General features: G+C 62.5%; 2 protein-coding genes across 3 annotated transcripts in view; both read right to left on the bottom strand.

Annotated features, from left to right (window-relative positions):
* The window catches only part of Qsox2 (quiescin sulfhydryl oxidase 2), a 29794-nt gene extending 25772 nt beyond the window's left edge, over positions 1 to 4022 (bottom strand). The window contains exon 1 of one of the 2 annotated variants that reach the window (XM_048346001.1): positions 3674 to 4022. In XM_048346001.1, the coding sequence (XP_048201958.1) occupies positions 3674 to 3983 (310 nt within the window). In that variant the 5' untranslated portion in view covers positions 3984 to 4022. The remainder of the gene's footprint in view (positions 1 to 3673) is intronic. The other variant, XM_048345995.1, reaches the window with a different exon arrangement.
* A 4753-nt stretch (positions 4023 to 8775) lies between these two features.
* On the bottom strand, positions 8776 to 10829 carry LOC125353370 (collagen alpha-1(I) chain-like). The gene is made up of 2 exons (XM_048349004.1): positions 9539 to 10829; positions 8776 to 9503 (listed from the first exon to the last, which is right to left on the bottom strand). The coding sequence occupies exons 1-2, from the start codon at positions 10827 to 10829 to the stop codon at positions 8776 to 8778; spliced, it is 2019 nt and encodes a 672-aa protein (XP_048204961.1).
* Between the last annotated feature and the right edge of the window lie 6954 nt (positions 10830 to 17783).

The raw sequence follows: 17783 nt of genomic DNA, 5'->3' as shown, positions 1-17783 counted from the left end.
ACAGAGAAGATTAATTAACCTCCCTTAGTTTAAGTGCAGCTCCAGGGCTGCATCTGAAGGACTATACTCCATTTGGTAAGTGTCAGCATCTCCAATCCACCTTTTAGACCCTGAAAACATTTTCTCTGAGTGCAGGCCTTTCCTAGCAGACCTACTGTTCTTCTTGGATGAGCTCCAAGTCTCAGGCACAAGGGTGCCTGATGGGAATGGCGTCATGTGCCCGCCAGCAGAGCCCAAGGCTGGTGAGGCAATCCAGACGCTCTGTCCCTGCCCAAGAGGTCGGTCTGGGTCTCTACGGTCTCCATTTTCAGTATTTGATATTTGATCCAGTTAAACCAAAGCAAGATGAAGCCCTCCAAGTTGGAGGGTGCTTAAAGGTGACGTTAACTCTCCCTGTGAGTTAAATGTCGATGCACCACGCGCGAGACAAGAAAGGAAGCTCTGAGGAGCTAGGCTGATGCCCAAGCACTTGAGAGCCGGAAGTGTTTCCCGTCCTCTGCACAGTCCAGAAGGCCTTCCTGGGAGAGACATCCTGTATGACAAGCACGTGGACATGAGCAGACGTGGCCTTGGTCTGCTGCCTCCTCGGGAAGGCCCCTCCCTGAGGCCCAGCTGGCACTGAGCCTTGGGCATCTGTAAAAGAGCCACACAGCCCTGACAGCATGGGCTGAGCTTGGCATTTCTGGGCCCCCGGGAGAGGGGTTCCCTGCACACCTGGCTCTACGTGTCTGCCCGGCCTCTCTTGCCTACTTGGGGGTTCGGGTGGACAGCAAGCAGGCCCCAGGGCTGAGTTCTGCAGCACCCACGCTGCGCTGCCTCCTCCTGGGTCCCGCTCTATCTTCCTCCAGCAGACATGGAACAGGCCCTGTGAAAACACCAAGCAGTCTAATCTCCATGCACCCCCTGTCCGAGCCGAGCAGGAAAGAGGCGTTCGGGGCAGGCAGGAAGGCCACGACCACAAAGCACTGTTTCAGGCCCACAGCAGTATGGTCTGTGCCCATCTTCCCATCTAGCACTTTCCACGGTCCTCCAGGGGACACAGAGCCGGTTGGGCTCACTCGGACCGAAGCCTGTCTCTTGGCCGGGTGACCAAGGCGACTCGATCTCAGTAAGGCTCACGCCTGAACTGTGAGAGCGTCGACATCCCCTTGCAGGCTGACTCTAGAAGCCTTCTGGGCTTTGTGCTCCCCATCGAGCTCCTCACTGACCCGTCTGTCCTGCTTCCCCCAGGGCTGGGCTCTCCCAGGAGTGAAGCAAGAAGGGAAGCAAAGCCCCAGAGCCCAGAAGACCACATGCCCACCTTTAGTGCCTGCACCCGTCCTCTCTGGTCTCTGCAGAAACCTTCTGGTGTCAAGCAGGTCAACTACAAGCATCACAGAGCAGCCGTGACCACCCAGTCCAAGGAACACAAATGCAGGCATCAGAGTGAGCTACCACGAGACCGAGTCCACACCATTTTCAGCAACAGAGCCTATTTTGTTCCACAAAGTTCTTACAAGTGATAGGCCTAAGCCAGGTGCACATAAATATTAGAATGGCCCCTGGCACCACCGAACAATAGATCTTTTGCGTGTTAAGCCACATTCTAAGAAGAAAAATAATTATTTCCCTAAACTTGAGAAGAAAAGCCAGTGAAGAGCTGGAGCAAGTTCACTGTAAATCTTTGAGGAAGCGGAGGTGACCTATGCCATGAGAGGGTGTTGGGCTGGGGCTGCTTCGCCCTGGGCAGGCCACCCCTCCCCACTGTGCTCCCCCCAGCTAGGTGGGTAGGCACGGATCCTCTTCTGCTGGAGGGCCGAGCCAGCCCTACCTAGACAAGGCGCTGGAGACAAGGTGGGTGGGGGGGGGGGGAGGGGCACAGGCACTGATCCTACCGCACACAGACTGAACGCTATCATCGCGGGTAGGGGGCACCCCTTCCCTGCTGGATGGACCAGGAGGGGAAACTGCAGGGCACCTGGCAGGGAGTGGACAGGAGGATGGTGCCTCTGCAGTCTGCAGGGAGGCACATGAAGGGTCCCAAGGGCAACGGGTCTCCTAGGAGGCCAAGGGTGCGAGGAGCCGGCCTCTTTCTCTGTGAAAGAAAGACCTCCATGTAGATGACATTGTGGGGGGCGGGGGGAGGAATGGCCCTCTCTCCTGAGCCCCCTGGAGTGGCTCTTGGATCGGTGATCTCCAACTTGGGGCTTTGGCTGACAGGATGCTGGCCTCCACTCTGCAAGCCTAGGCAAGGGCTGACAAGGTACATTTCTACCAAGTCCCCGGGAGACTCTGCTGAAGAAGTCACAGCCCTAGAATTCTGGGGCTCTAGTGGGGCTGTCCTCTCAGTGCTAAGGGCTACGGCCCCGGCTGAGGCAGCCTTGCCACCAGTTCAGTGCTGGGCACGTTGTGACTGGGTGGCCTACACGGCTCCTAGGCACACAGTGCTCCTGCCTGTCAGGTCAGGCCACAGGTGTCTCATTCCAGCCGTCTCTACATGGTCTCAGGTCCCACCGCCTTGACCACTCGGCAGACGCCAGCCCATTTAAGGATCACTCCTTTAGTTAATCACAGCACTAGGTCCTTAAGCGTTTTCACGGTCTCATTTCAGAAGCAACCTGCCAACATCCAAGGACAATGTTCAGACTTCCCTGAAGGCTGGTTCCTACAGACCAACTTGCCATACTTGCATCTGGGTTATGACTTTTACATTTCGGATACTAAACTGAAGCCCAAACCAGTACAAACAAAAATAGTGACAAAAGTCCTGCCAGGATCACCTGCAGCTTTGTTTTCCTACCTATACTTCTCCTAATGAACAACAGCAAGAACAGAAAACTGCTTATATGATTACTGAATCGCCCCCCCCCAAAAAAAAGGGGGTATGGGCAGCAGGGGACCTAGGAGTGTGATGCAAGTGGTAAAGAGCCTCTCTATCAAACGCAGGCCCTGAGCTCAAAGGACAAACAAAAAGCGAACCCACGGGGAATTTTGTCCCTTCCAGCCTCTGGTCTCATTTTTTACCTAGCGCTAAGGCTTTAAGAAAATGTGAGTTCCAAACTATACATTAGAACCAACAGTGATGTGCGATTCCATCACTCAGTAAGGGTAGGAGATGAGGCTTGAGAGTTGAAGACCGGCCAGGGAGAGAGAGAGGGCTCCACAGCAAGACTATCTCGACAACAGTAACGAATCAGGACGCCGGGCACTGAGCTGGGAGGACGCGAGAGTCACCCACTGACAACGCCACACTTGGGGGGGAAAAAAAAGTTTCTTTGTAAATCTGAGTAGGAGGAAAAAAAAACAAACCCCACATCAGCACTCCGAATAAAGACGTGGAAACAAACAAAGGTGCTGGCAGGAAGAACAACAATTTGCGACAGCTCCGGCCCGGGGAGCTCTGTAATTAGAGGTTTGCTCCACAGTAGCCGGCCAGACCTGCCAAACCGCAGCCGGGCCGGGACGAGGGGTCGGGCCGTCGGCCCTGCTCTCCGCACTCCCCGCGCGCCCCGCGGCCACGGCGCGGCCGGGGGGCCGGGGCGCGGCGGGCGGCACCGGGGTGGGGGGGACGGGGGGGGGCGGGGGGGCGGCGGCGGGCTCCGGGGCTGCGGCCGGCCCGGGACCCCGCGGCGCTCCGGGCGCGGAGGGCGGGGCGCGGGCCGCCTCGGGACGCCGCGCGGGCCCCCTCCCTCACCTCGCACGTCCGCCGCCAGCGCCCGCCAGGTGGGCGCGTAGCCGATGCAGTGGCCGCACCACGAGGAGTAGAACTGCACGAGCCACGCGGCCGAGCTGTTGGCCGTGGCGCCGCGCACGCTGCCGCTGTCCAGCACCCACACGGCGTCCTCGCCCGCGCGGTACAGCCGCGCCGCGCCGCCCGGCCCCGGCCCCGCCGCCGCCGCCGCCGCCAGCAGCGCCAGCACCCGCGGCAGCGGCGCGGCCCGAGGCGGGGGCGGGCGCCGCGCTCCGGCGGCCCGGCCGCGCGCCGCTGCCCCGGCCGCCGCCATGTTGGGAGTGGCGCCGGCGCGCCGACCTTTCACCCGGGCCACCGCCGTCACGTGTCCGCGCGCGCCGGCCCCGCCCCCCCCGCGCTCGGCGCCGGCCCCGCCCCCGCGGGCGTGCCGCCCTGGCCCCGCCCCGCGCTCGGCCCCGCCCCCCGCGCTCGGCCCCGCCCCCCGCGCTCGGCCCCGCCCCCCGCGCTCGGCCCCGCCCCCCGCGCTCCGGGCGGGCTGAGCGAGCTTCCTTCCCATCCCCTAAGCCGCGGAACCGCACGGTTGAGCGGGACGTGATTAGCAGCCATTTGCCCGAAATCCGGGCACCGGTGGCGCCGGGCCGCGGAGCAGGGTCAGGCCGCGCTGACCGTGTCCTATGACCCGAGAACCTGCGGCCAGGTGGGTGACCACCGGGCAAACTCTGGGACTAGGAAAGTGCTGTCCACCCACCCGGAGATGAGCTCCTCGGGGCGCCCGTGGTTGGACTGGAGGGGCGACCTGGCGGCTTCGTGTTCCATGGCTGCCCTGATGGTCACACACAACCCAGCCAGGTTCTCCCCACAGTGACCAGAGCCTAAAAGAAACGCGTGCGGATGCCCCCTGCTCGCGGCTTGCCGTGACCTCAGCCTTTGGTACCCATGGGGAACCGTTAGGCCGGTCCACGCTCCGTTTAAACTGGAAATACATGTTGCAGGTGCGGTCATTTGTCGGCCTCCTTCGCCGTGTCACTGGGTGAGCCTCATCATTTGAGAAAAGTGGCCGTTTGTTTGCTTTGTGCCAGTCCTGGGGCTTGCGCTCAGGGCCCGAGACAGCTCCACCTCCTGCTTTTTGGTGTTGAGTTGAAGGAAAATGCTTCATGGGCTTTCCTGACTGGGCTGGCTTTGAACTGTGATCCTCAGAGCTCAGCCTCCTGAGTAGCTGGGCTGGCAGGTGCGCCCACCTTGAAAAGTGTTTTTTCTGCTGGTTGAAAGTGATCAAGACAGACCCAAAGGAGGGTGGATCTTGGTGCTGGGGGGCGGAGGTGGGGGGAGCAAGCGTGTGGGGAGGCGCCTCTAAGTGGAGAATGAGGGGAGGGAGAGGTGGGCAAGTGGCCCAGGTAGAGGAACAGGCCGGGGGAGGGGGGCTCTGGAAGCAAGGTCAGGACAGACTCCACTCCTCCCCGGTGGCCTGTGTGTGTGTGTGTGTGTGTGTGTGTGTGTGTGTGTGTGTGTGTCATGAGTGGATGTTGAGACTGCAGGGTAGAAAACACAAGGGACCCATGAAATCCATGCCATGACTTGGGTTGTGGTAGCCGGGATCAGGCGTGGGGGGCGTTTTGTGCAGGAGGAAAGTTAGCAAGCAAGATGCTGAGAGAGACACAGCACCACGTCTGTTTGAGAAATAAGCTTTTTTCTATGAGAGAAAATGACTTCTCCTGAGGCTGGTGTCAAGATTTATTGTCCCCAGCAGTTAATGAGGATCAGAACCCGGCAGGCACACTCTCAGGCCTTAGAGGGAGGGAGGGGCTTTTCCTTGAAGCCTTGTCTGGGTCCGGATGCCACAGCACCACCTTTTGTAGATAGTTTTGTTCTCTGCCCACCAGTCATTTTATAGCCCTCGTCCCTCCTCCAGCTCTGTCTGTCATCAGAAGGCAAAGCCACCATCTCTAAAAGCACATGGTGACCTGGTGCTGGTGGCCCACACTGGTGATCCTAGCTACTCAGGAGGCTGAGATCTGAGAATCACGGTTCAAAGCCAGACGGGGCAGGAAAGTCTGAAAGACTTTGCAAAAACTCTTTTCTCCAGCTAACCAGCAAAAGGCTGGAAGTGGAGCTGTGGCTCCAGTAGTAAAATGCCAGTTTTAAGTGAAAAAGCTAAGGGACAGTGCCCAGTTCCAGCACCAAGAAAAAAGAAAAAAAAAGACATTGTATTGTGCCAAGGCCCACGTGGCCAGGGTGACTTCACACACCTGCTGGGCACCCAGGGGAAGCTCTGGGGAGACCTGGTCCCAGGGCACATCAGCTCCAGTACCGCTCAGAGCCATCAGCACCCCCACAGGCAACGAGACAGCCACGAAGGAACCCGAGGCAAGTATGCAGGCTTTCCTCGAGGGAGATTTATTGTGATGCCAAGGGTGGGTGTGTAAAATACATAATTCCTCTCATATGGCCTCATAAATCCAAGGGGGTCGGCAGTAAATAGAAAAAAGTAAAAAGAAATTACAGACTAATTTGTTCAGAAACTAGAAGGGAATCAATAGGAAAGCTGTAGCTCAACACGTGTTTTGAAATCATGTACGCAGGGAAGGAGCAGGTTTTCCCTCCTGGGTGCAGACGCAGGCGTCTTGCAGCGGGTGCTCTCGGGTGGTCGGGGTCACGGTGGGCATAGGCAGGAGCGAGGTCCTGGCTGGCAGCTCCTCCAGGGAAGTGTGTATCTGGGGAGTTAGTACTGCCTGGGAGGCTGGCCAGCTGGGCACCCTCCAGGAGCGCTCCACAGGTGAGCCTGCTGGGGTTGAGGGACGGGGGGGGGGGGTGTGGACTCCTGCTCAGGGGTGTTCTGGGGGGCCGGGACCCCTTGCCACAGCAATGGGGACACGGGACAGGTGGCTCTGTGTCCTCCCCGCTGGCACCCTGGGGCTCTGCCCGCTCCGCTTTGGAGATGGCTCAGTGAAACCACAGGTGCGTGGGAACGCGTGCCCGCAGGAGCCGCAGCAAAGGGGGAGGAGTGCTGGCCTTCCTGCGGGGGGTGGGGGAGGGGAGGGGAGGGGGGAGGGGGGTGGGCGGCTGAGCCCTGAGGGGACCAGCGCCAGACCCTCACTGACCCGACCCCCCGCCCAGGCAGGGACCATCAAGCTCAAGAAGTGAACTGCTTGTACGGGTGTTTCTACACGACAGCTGGTAATGGGCACATCTGAAAATGGGAAGTTGTTTTTATTATTATCTTTGATCGTACAAAGGGCTCACCATTCACCAGTTTATGAATACGATGCATTCTGGTCACTGTCACGCCTTTCACCATTTTCCGCCATTCCTCCCAACCTGCCCCTTGCTCCCCTAGAAAGGTAAGTTTTGTGGGACGTGGGTATGGTTATGTCTTAAGAAGTTAGGACTAAGCCAGGTGCTGATGGTTCACACCTGTGATCCCAGCTGCTCTGGAGCCTCAGATCTGAGGATCATGGTTCGAAGCCAGCCTGGGCAGGAAAGTCTGTGAGACTCTTATCTCTAACCACCAGAAAACCGTAAGTGGCGCTGTGACTCGAAGAGGTAGAGTGTGAGCCAGGAGCAAGAGAGCTCAGGAAGAGTGCCCAGGCCTTGAGTTCATGGCAGAGCACTTCTCTAGCATACATGAGGCTCCAGGACTGGAAAAAAAATGATATTAAGTTGGGTGCCCATGGCTCATGCCTGTAATCCTAGCTACTCAACAGACTAAGATCTATGGATTGTGGTTCAAAGCCAGCTCAGGCAGGAAAGTAAGACTCTTATCTCCAATTAACCATCAAAAAAAAAAAAAAACTAAAACAACAACAAAAACCAGTGGTACAGCACCATCCTTTAGCAGAAAATCTCAGGGACAGCGCCTAACCCCTGAGTTTAAGCCCCAGGATTGGCACACACACAAAAATTAAATGTAATATATCTATCCCTGGAAACTTTGGAAAATATAAAAGTATAAAAAAGCTGAGAAAACTCACTTTCTGAAGATAATCTCTTCATATTTTAAAATGTTTATTCAAGTGGGTTTTTCAATTTAAAATTTTCTCAAACATAAAACCAAACATTTTGCATATTTCTGGAAGACTATGTGTTTTCAAGTGGCTTCTGAATTCAGCTTTTCCAGCTGCTAAATTGCATATTTGTCCTTCCTTGTTAATGTAGTAAGTTGATGTCATTGATATAGATTATTCATGAACGTACTTTTTAATGATTAAAATAAGCAAATTGGATGGACAGTAAATGGATTGACAATCAATGAAAGCTAGACATAGATGAATGACAGATTACATACCCATGTACGTGTGTATATACATACAACACATCTACACATACATGGACACATACCACTTTGGGACATGATACAAAGCCTCTAAGAGGTCTAATCGTGTGTGTAGGGAATCCTAGCTGCCCGGGAATCAGAAGGCGGACCGAGCTGCTTCCTGTGTAACAGAATGGACGGCAGGGGCTTGCTTAACAGTCACTTTCCCCAGGACACAAGAACCAACTCAGGACAGAAATGACAAAACTACAGCAAGTGGTTGTACAAAGCGTGGCCCATTCGGAGGAGTGTGGGCTGGCTTCTGGAACAACTTCTGCCACACTGGGGTGCTTTTTGTTTTGTTTCTGTGCCAGTCCTGGGGCTTGAACTCAGGGCCTGAGCGCTGTCCTTGCCTTCTATTTTGCTCAAGGCTAGCGCTCTGCCACTTGAGCCACAGCGCCACTTCCGGCATTTTCTGTGTATGTGGTGCAGAGGAATCGAACCCAGGGCCTCATGTGTGCTGGACAGGCACTCTATCGCTAAGCCACGTTCCCAGCCCCCATTTCCTGCTTTGTGATCATTAATTAGAAATAGAAGGCTCACGCGTTTTCCTGGGATTCTTAAAGACAAGCCAGCCAGAAACTGGCCACAAAGTGTGGTCCACTCGGAGGACTGCCGGCTGGCTCCTGGCAGCCAGCCCTCCGGTGGATCTGGGCACCACAAAGCCGTCGGAGGGCCGTCCTGTACGGCCAGCTGCCGGTGGCGGCTCGGGGTGACCGGGCCGCCCTGGCAAGTCCCAGGCCCTGGCGCACGGTGGCATCTCAGGAGTGAGTCCCTGTCGGCACAGAACACGCCCCTAGGCACGGTCCTGAGGGTTTCGCCCCGAGAGCACGGCCAGGGAGACACGCAGGACCCTCCTGCCGAGCTGGGAGGAGACCCGGTCCACCACCCCGGCCGCCTCCGCGCCCTGGACCTCGGTGCAGGGGCCCGAGGCTGGGCCGGCACCTGCAGCTCTGCCCGGGGAACCCTGGAGCCCCGGCTGGGCCTCCGCCCGGCGGCCCAGGCCTCCCTCGTCCTCCTCGCGGGCGGGCCAGGGGGGGCAAGCAGCTGCCCTTCTGTCTAAGAGGTTCCCTGGCCCTTGCTGGCCCTCAGCCCCCTCAAAACGTTGTACCCCTTTCTGGAACCTGCCCAGATTTCCCAGGGCCCCATCCAGGGCCGTAGCAGCGTAGAGCCCCAAGTCCAGCGCGGGCGGCGGGGGCTCCCGCGGAGGCTTAGCCGCCGGTGGTCCCGTCACACCCTCCCCGCAGGCGCCGGCCGCCCGGAGTGCAGCCGGGGACTCTGCCCGTGGCCCTGGGGCCCCCTCAGGGGGGCTGCCGGTATCCGCCCTCCAAGGGGGCACTGGCCAGTCCATGGGTTCAGACGGCTGGCTGTGGGCAGATCCACTCCGCTTACCACCCAGGCTTCCGTCTTGCCCAGATGCCCCCAGGCGGAGCCCCGCCTCCTGGGGCACCAAGGTGGGGGCCTCGTCCGGAGCCTCCTGGGACAGGGAGGACAGGCCCTCGGTGGCGCTGTCGGCGTCCTCCCCTGGGGGGGCCGGCGCGCTGGCCAGCGGGGCCCACTCCGGGGGGGAGGGGAGGCCGCGGCCGCCGGGGCCCGGAGGTGGCGGGGGCGGGTGGCGTCCCCGTGGACAGAGGACGGGAGGTCCCCGCTGCCGTAGGACAGCTCCTCGTCCACAGGAGAGAGCAGCTCAGTCAAGACGCCGCCGGCACCCTGGGGACGAGCTTTCTCCAGGACGAGGGGGGTGCCCCTGTCCCCCCGCCCCGGGCCCGGGCTCCCAATCGTTGGGGCGCCCTCAGGAGGAGCCGGTAGAGATGTGGGGACCGGGGGCTCAGGCAGGGCCTGTCCAGGCGTCCTCTGAGTGGGCAGATTCCCATCGGCACCTGTGAACCCCTGGCGGTGGCCGAGGGGGGCCTGGGGAGCGGTGGCCTCTGCTCTGTGGCCCCCCACCCCCTGCCCTGGGGCGGGCCCCGGGGGACAGGCCGGTGGTGGCTCTGAGTCCCTGGTGGCAGGGGTTTGAGCCTCATGGGTTGCCTGCTTGGCTTTCTCCATAGGTGACCCGCTAGGTAGGCACCTGCTGGTTCCGGAAGCTTCCTGTCCTCCCCCAGGGCCTGGGGAGGAGCCAGCCACGTCGGGCTCCGCCCTGTTCTCGAGGCTGGGGGACTCAGCTGTGGGCCGGGGGCTTCCGCACACCCACCCAGCCCCAGGTTCTGCTGGCGTCTCCTCGCTGTCCTCATCCCAGATCCTGCTGGAGGCCTCCGACAGCTCCGACCCCAACCCTGGGGACGGGGCCTCTGCGGGGAGCGGGGGCCAGCCTTCCTGGAGGAAGCGGCCCTCGAGCCCCGGGCCTTCCGCCACGGCGGCTTCCCCACTGGAGCCACACAGGGACCCGGCTCCCCTGGCCTCTGCCCTCTGCCCGGCCACCTGTCCCTTGTCCCCAGGAGTGGCACCTGGAGGAGCGTGGTCCTGGTGGGGACCACAGGACAAAGGCCAGCCACGCTCCTGAGAGTCCAGAGCCAAGTGCTCTGCAGACCCGCTGGAGTCTGCGCCTGGGGTCACCTTCGCCTCCATGCTGGACGGGGAGGAAGAGCTGCCGGAGAGCTGCACCCGGGTGGCTGTGACCTTCTGGAACTCCCAGAGAGACGAACAGGCCAGACTACCTGCAGAACCCACAGAGGAGGTGGGAGACGGCAGATCCGAGGGGGCGGCAGGCCGGGCTAGGGGGCCGTCTGGGCGCGGGGCGGCGGGCCGGGCTAGGGGGCTGTCTGGGCGCGGGGCAGCGGGCAGCACCTCCTCCTCAGGGGCCTCAGGAGCTGTGGACACAGGGCAGTTTGGGGCATAGCCCAGTGTCATGCCCGGCACTGCAGACCCCACCCCTCAAGCAGCCTGGCTCTCTGAGGCAGCAAGAGCGGCCCTCCCACCCACGCCAGGCCCCACAGCCAGGGCCCCCAAAGCGCAGACCCCAGCGGAGGCAGGAGAAGGGGCAGAAGAAGAGGCAGAGATGCTCATGAATTTGGCCCTTGACTCCAGCCAGTGGCGGACTCTCCCAGAATGGGGCTACAGCACTGGCCTACCCCGGGGACCCTGAGGTGGGAGTGTGAGCGGCCCCCCCCCCCAGCGGGGCAGCGGGGGAGCTGTGAGCGGGGGGGGGGCACAGCGGGGCGGTGGGGATGCCGTGAGTGCCCCCCCCCCAACAGCGAGGTGGCGGGGAAGGCCGGCCTGTGTCCCGCCTCTGTCTTAGCACCAGCCGTTGGGTTCGCCCTGGAAGGCCCGGAGCAGTGAGCGCATCACCTGGGCAGGCAGCGGGCCGGGCGGCCTCCAGCCGGAGGAAAGGGGCGCTGGGGTCCTCCTGCTGACGGGCCTCCACGCTGCAAGCACAGAGGCGTCGCCACGTGAGGGAGCCCGCCCTCCCAGCTGCCCCCCGGGGCTGGCAGTCAGGGACCCACAGGGACCTATGACCTCACAGCCCTGCCCGCCATCCGGGCTGCTGCCTCTGGTGGGTGGCTGGCCTCAGCCCCCACGCTCACCCATGGGGGCTCGGGAGGAAGTGCAACAGGGCACCCCACACACGTTGGGCAATACCATTGTTTTACGGGCAAGGGCAGAAGGGCGTCAAGTAGGAAGCAGGGTACACAGGGGGCCCCGGTGGAGAAGGGTCTCCGGCCTCAGGCCCCACACCTCTGCTCCCCCGACGGCCAGCTCTGTCCTTCCTGGGTGTCCCGAGGGCTCCCGGCAGCGCCTGCCGCTTCAGCCACCTGCCGGAAACACGGTGGAGGAGTGACGTGGGGTGGGTGCTGGGCCCTGCCCGCGCCCTCGGTGGGGTACGGCACCCGTGCTTCCCGGGGCCATCACGGGAACAGGGGCCGTCTCCGGCCGGGCACCCGTGGCTCACAGTGGAACCCTGGCTACTCGGAGCTGAGGGGTGAGCACCGCCGCCAGCCCGAGCGTCCACGAGAATCCGGCTCCAAGTCACCAGCAAAATCCCCCAGGGGAGAATGACAGCCCGGCACTGAGGAAGCTGACAGGGTGTGTCCAGGCCTCGGGTCCGAGCTCCAGTAGCAGCACGCGCGCACACACACACACACACACACACAAACACACACACACTCTCTCTCTCTCTCTCTCCCCCTCCCTCCAAATAGTGCCGCGCACCTCCCCTCGGCAGACCCTCGTCTCACCACAGGAAAGACCATCTCTGTGCAGGCGTTGGAGCCGGGCAAAGCCCACACAACCAGCACCCTCAGAGCCCCGCCCCGCCCCTGGACTCACACAGGCTTCCTGGGGACCACGCGGTCCCTCTCGGCTCTGCCCGTGGAGACCTCCGGCACAGCCGTCCGCCGGGGAGGGGCTGGGCCTGGCAGCAGCGGCTCCTGCAGGGCAAAGGGCCGTCAGCGCCGCGCGCAGACAAGGGCCGGGGGCAGAGGAAGCGGCCCTCGCTTCCAAAGCTGCCCGGAAGAAGTCTGGGCATTCAAAGCGGACACAAGGCTTGCTTGGCACGTGGCTGTTTGCTCCTAGGGTGACTGTGTGGGGTGCTGAGAGGAGGTCCTGGTAAAAAGCTCATAGGAAAGCCATTTTAAACATAGAACCCCACTTCCCTGATCTGGGGGACCCTCCTGATGGTGGATGAACTCTTGTCTGACCTGCCTCTTCCCTGTCCTTTCCTTACTGCCAATGCCGGCTTGGACACGGCTGGGGGACCCAGTAGACCAGGAAGGGGCAGCTAGAGTACAGAGTCCCCCCACATCAAAGCAGGGACAGACAGGGCACACAGAGTCACCTCGTGGTGCCCCCCCTCGCCCCACGGCCACCAGCTGAGGACCTCAGGGCTCTATGCCAACGCTCTCGTCTACGCTGGAAATGGTGGAGGTGCTGGGCGCTGGCAGGAAGGACAGGGACGGGCGCAGGAGGGACAGGGACGGGCGTGACCGCCGAGAGCCTGCGAGCACAGTCTTCTGGCGGAGAACAGCCAGTGCTGCGTCAGACCACTGGGCGGTCCCAGCGTGGTCACTAACAAGCCCGCGTCTCGGGCCTCAGCCTCACCCGGAGGGTACGGGTCATGACTGTGCTCACTGCAGCAGTCCACAAGGCTGAGTGGGGTGTGCACCCCGGCTGGCCCCGGCACGTGATGGCTGGCACGCGTGGGTGTGGACAGCAAAGGGACTTCAGGGCAGACCGACATCGGGGGACGCGGGCAGGGCGGCCGTGGAAACGCCCCTGCCCTCCGGGGCAGCCTTAGCGCAGGAGCAGGTGCACGCTTTCCCACCCTGCTCTGAGGAGGCTGCTTCTCGCCCCCGCCGGGGACACGGGCCAGTGAAAAGTGCCCTTCCTTCCCGCTGGTGGAGTAGGGGGCTTCTGAACCCAGGGCTGGGGCCTGGGGCGGGGCCTCCGTGGTGGTCTCCAGAGCTGCCAGCAGGGCTCCTCCCCGCACCGGGGTCTGGGGCCTTCACTGGGGGAGGGAAGTACACTTATCCCTGCAGCTTCCTGTATTCACTAAAGAGGACTCTTCCAGGGCCGCTGGTTTCCAAACACACAGACAAGGCATTCCAGGTCAAGGCTGGGCACAGGGGCCACGCCCACATCCCAGATGCAAGGGGGAGGGGCAGGGGCAGGGGGGGGGACCCTCCTATCTCACTAACCCCAGCACAGGCAAACGAGGGTGGTCCCAGCTGTAAGAGACACAGAAGAGGATCACGGTCCAAGCTGCCCCAGGCAAAAACAGGTGAGAGCAAAAGCAACACGGCCTGGCTCACCGGGCAGAGTGCCTGCCTAGCGGGCAGAGGGCCGCGGCACTGCTAAAAAGACACGTGTTCCATAGAACGCTGAGGATGTCACACACTTTAATTTCTCCGGGTGCGTGGCGGGTCATCTCTCATAGGAGATGGAGCCAGCCACTCTTCGAGCTGTGAAGGGGTCTGCGGTCAGGGCCGGGGGCCACCAGGGCCCGGCGTCTTCGGCTGTCCTCAGGGGCCTCCCTGTTCTTGCCTGCTTGCTGGGTACCAGCCTTGGACAGGATCTTCCGGATGGTGGGAGCGCTCCTGGCAAGCTCCTCACTGGGGGGGCCCATGGGCTGTTTCCGGGGGGCTTACCTGGGGGCAGGTCCTCGGCCTCCTGTGGCCTGAGCTGAGCTGGGGGACTCCCCTCTGCCTGGAGGGCCTGCAGTGACAGGACAAGGGGACGCCGCTGAGTGGCACACCTGGAGAGGTGGTGCCCGGGAGCCCCCCCCCCAGCACCGCAGGAGCAGGCATGGGGGGCCCAGGAGCCCCACCAAGGTCAGGCAAGGCGAGGGGCACGTGGTCCCGGGAGGCTTGCATACGGGAAAGTCCAGGCCTAGCAGCTGTCCAGGATCCGGAGAGCTTGAGTGCTGTGGGACACCAGGCCGCTCCTCACGTGCTGGAAGACACGATGCAGAGGGTCACGGGTGCTGGCCAGCGGTGGGGGCCGGGAAGGGTCAGTGCAGCTGTCCACTCCCTCCTCCCCCCACCCCGTGGGCCCCGGAGCTCCATACGCCCCAGGCTCCCTGAGGCCCTGCTGCCATGCCTAACACCCCTGCTCCGTGCTGCCTGATCTGTCCTTGTCCCCGCCTGGGACATCCAATTCCCTCTCCAAAGATGCCAGTCTTAGCGACTTCGCCCTGGGCCCCCAACTGTGCCAGGCTGTCCTGGGGCTCCAACACACTGCCCGGGGTTCACACTGGGGCCAGAGGGGTCCCATGAGCCAGGGCTTGAAGACTCCTGCACCTCACTACCCATGTCCACTCTATCTGCTCGCCGTGGCTCTCTAAGTCCCGCCTACTGCGGTGAGACAAGCACCCCGGTGGGTGGAAGGGGAAGAGAATGGACAGTAAGGTTAGCCGGGAGGGTGGGGGTCAGTGCCTGTCCGCACAGGGCTGGCTGAGGACAGGGAGGCCTCGCCCAAGGCAGAGAGCATCACAGAGACGATCTGAATGATACTGCAGAAGACACGTCCGTGTCCTGGCCCAAAAAACCTGGGAGTGGACTTCACAGGAAACAGACCTTGGCAGCTCCGATTACATCAAGGGTCTCCACATGAGTTCATCGTGGACTCAGGCTGGCTCTAAATCCACCCACTTGGGCTCTTAAAAGGGGTGAGGAGCCAGGCTTCCGAGGCTCACACCTGCAATCCTAGCTACTCAAAAGGCTGATCTCTGAGGATCGTGGTTCAGAGTTACCCGGGACAGGAAACTCCAGGAGACTCTTATCGCCAATTAAAAGTGAGAAATGGTACTATGGCTGAAAGTAGTAGAACACCAGCCTTGAGCTCGGGGACAGAGCACGGGCCCTGAGTGCAAGCCCAGGACCAGCACCAAGTAATTCAAAGGCGGTAAGGAGCGGGACTCAGCGGCTCACGCCTGTAATCCGTGGCCGAGGCTCCCGGTGGGATGCCAGCCCGAGCAAACCCATCTGAAAGACTCATCTCCAATCCACCACCACCACCAACAGCAGGGCCAGAAGGTGCGGCTCCAGTGGTGGGGAGTCAGCCTTCAGCTTTAAAAGCTGCGCAAGAGGTAAGTGGTGAGCACAGGGGAGGAGAAGGGGCACCGTGTGGAAACCGCCCCGCGCGCGGCCCTCAGTGTTCCGAGGGGGACGAGGGCGGGGAGGGCAGGCAGACCAGGGCGCTCGGGCTGACCCCGCCGCGTGCCTCACCGATCCCTGTGGGACAGACAGCGCACCGGCCGGCCCGCAGGCCACGCGGGTGCCTCTGCGCTCCACCCCTGCCGTGTTCCTGTCTAGAGACAGGGCGCCCCTGGCCGCCATCCAGGGACAGGCCTGGCCTCCTCCTCCTTCCTCCACCCTGGCGGAGCTGGTGGGTGTGTGCGCCGGGCGGGGCCTGCCGGCCAGGGCCGTGCCTCATGGCTGCCCGCGTGGGAGGCTCCCTGCTGGCACCCCGCGCCGTCTCAGAGGCGCTGCCGGGGTGGCTGTGCTTCTGTAAAGCCCCCCCCACCCGGGTGAAGACGGGGGGCCTGGGGGTCCACGTCCCACAGCTGGCGTGGTGGGCCGGGAGGCAGGGCTGCCCGCTGGGCGGGTGCGAGCCTGTGTCCGCGGCTGGCCCTGCCTCCCCCGGCCGCCTACCTTGGGTGACCCGGCTGCCTCTCCCCGCTGTCGGGCCGCCGGCCGCGGCTGCGCCCTCTCCTGTTGGCCTCACGGGCTGCGGGCGGCCGTCTGCTTCCCACGGCGTCCGGGGAGGGGCCGGCTGCGGCTCGGCGTGGGGTCTGCGAGGCGGGGCAGAGGGAGGCGTGTCTGCCCTCCCCGCAGCTCCTGCCCCGGGTGTCCAGTCCCGGCCACCGCCTCCCGGAGGCCCCGGCCTCCAGCCCCACGCGGGGCGGCCAAGCAGGAGACGGGGCTCTGGGCCCTTCCCGCCTGGATGCGTTCCAAGCAGAGCCTGGGCCCACAAACACGGTGGCTGCTGTGGGGTTCATGGCTAGGCCCACCGTGGGAGACGGCCGGGGGTGGGGGGGGGGCTGCCTGCCCACCGAGGCTCCAGCAGGTTTCTGGGTGAGACTCCCTCCTTCTGTGGAACACACCCATGGGGGGGGGGGGCAGGGGCCACACCCACACCTGCTGCCAGGGCCTGGGCACCTCAGCCCCTCTTCCTGGGACACAGTGCGAGAAGCCACCTGTCACAGCCTCCAGAGGGTGGCGAGGGAGCAGGGCTCCTAGGCCACCTCCGGGTGGAGGTCAGTGCGGAGAGCAGGCCGGGCCCTGGGGCACCTCCCCGGGTGGGGAGCGTGGGCCCTCGGGGCCGGGCTCCTGGGAGGATGGCCAGCCTGGAGGCGCTTGCAGGCCCCGAGCGCACCGCTGAGGGCTGCAGCTGGTCTCCGGCTAGGGAAGCGGGGGGGGGGGGGGCTGTCCACTTCCGAGTGTCCAGACACAGGCTGGCTCCAGAGCCCAGGCCAGCACAGAGCTGGACACCTTGTCCTTCAGATGCCCACCCAGCCTTCGGGGGAGCCATGGGGAGAACAGGAACCCCTCCAGCTCCGTCGCCTCTGCAACGCCTGGGGCGATGGTCCTGTCTCAGGCAGGGGCCTTGCAGCTCATTTCCCTCTCCTCACCAGCAGCACCCGCCCGTGACACAGGGCCACAGACACCAAATGCCCAACGCACGCCCAAATCAGGACAAAGGAACCAAGTCTGCCTGTCAGTGCTCCGTGTGCGTGACTGACTCCCAGCACAGTGCTCCATGCATGTGGCCGACTCCCAGCACAGTGCTCCATGTGTGTGACTCCCAGGAAAGTGTCAGAAGCCCACGTGCTCGGGGTGGGACTGCAGCAAACCCCAAGCTGCTCCTGTCCTGTCCTCCGTTTTCTAACTGTTGGACAATACCTGTGCTTTGCTGGAATGACAGAAAAGCCTAGGACGGGCCAGCCCCTCCCCCTGGCCCCACAACCACGTGAATGCCCACGGGCCGGCCTCTGGCTCGCCAGGTAAACATTTGGAGCCGAGAGGAAGGATGGAGGAAGCCCCAGCAGGTCATGCTGAAAAGCGCCCCAGGGGAAGCCAGGACAGCGGGTGGCTTGAGGCTGGGTGACCCAGGGCTCCCTGAGGAGAGGGAGGTCCCACTGGGGGAGAAGAGCTGCTATGTGGGGTGACCTGGCCAGGGTCCCCTGCCTGTGGAGGATATACCTCCTGGAGGGTGACCCTCCATACCTGCCTCACCCCAACGCTGCTGCAGCACTCCCGGGGTGGGGAGGCCAGGAAGCCTCCAAAGGAAAGCCTGCTGCTCACACAGACAGCCCCAAACACACCCTGCGGGGCCTCAGCGCCAGTGCTCAGCACCAGCAGGAGATCC

This window comes from Perognathus longimembris, chromosome 1 (genome assembly GCF_023159225.1).
Source record: "Perognathus longimembris pacificus isolate PPM17 chromosome 1, ASM2315922v1, whole genome shotgun sequence".
In the NCBI taxonomy this organism is placed as follows: Eukaryota; Metazoa; Chordata; class Mammalia; order Rodentia; family Heteromyidae; genus Perognathus; species Perognathus longimembris.
The sequence above is the reverse complement of the archived record's forward strand: the minus strand, read 5'-3'. Positions and strand labels throughout refer to the sequence as shown.

Excerpts from the sequence above, each read along its gene's own strand:
- LOC125353370 (XM_048349004.1), bottom strand. The coding sequence starts at position 10,829 with ATGACACTGGGCTATGCCCCAAACTGCCCTGTGTCCACAGCTCCTGAG. Across the intron at positions 9,504-9,538 it reads GGCCTCCCCTCCCCCCCGGA|GGGAGGACGCCGACAGCGCC; the intron begins GTGGGCCCCGCT and ends CGGCCCCCCCAG.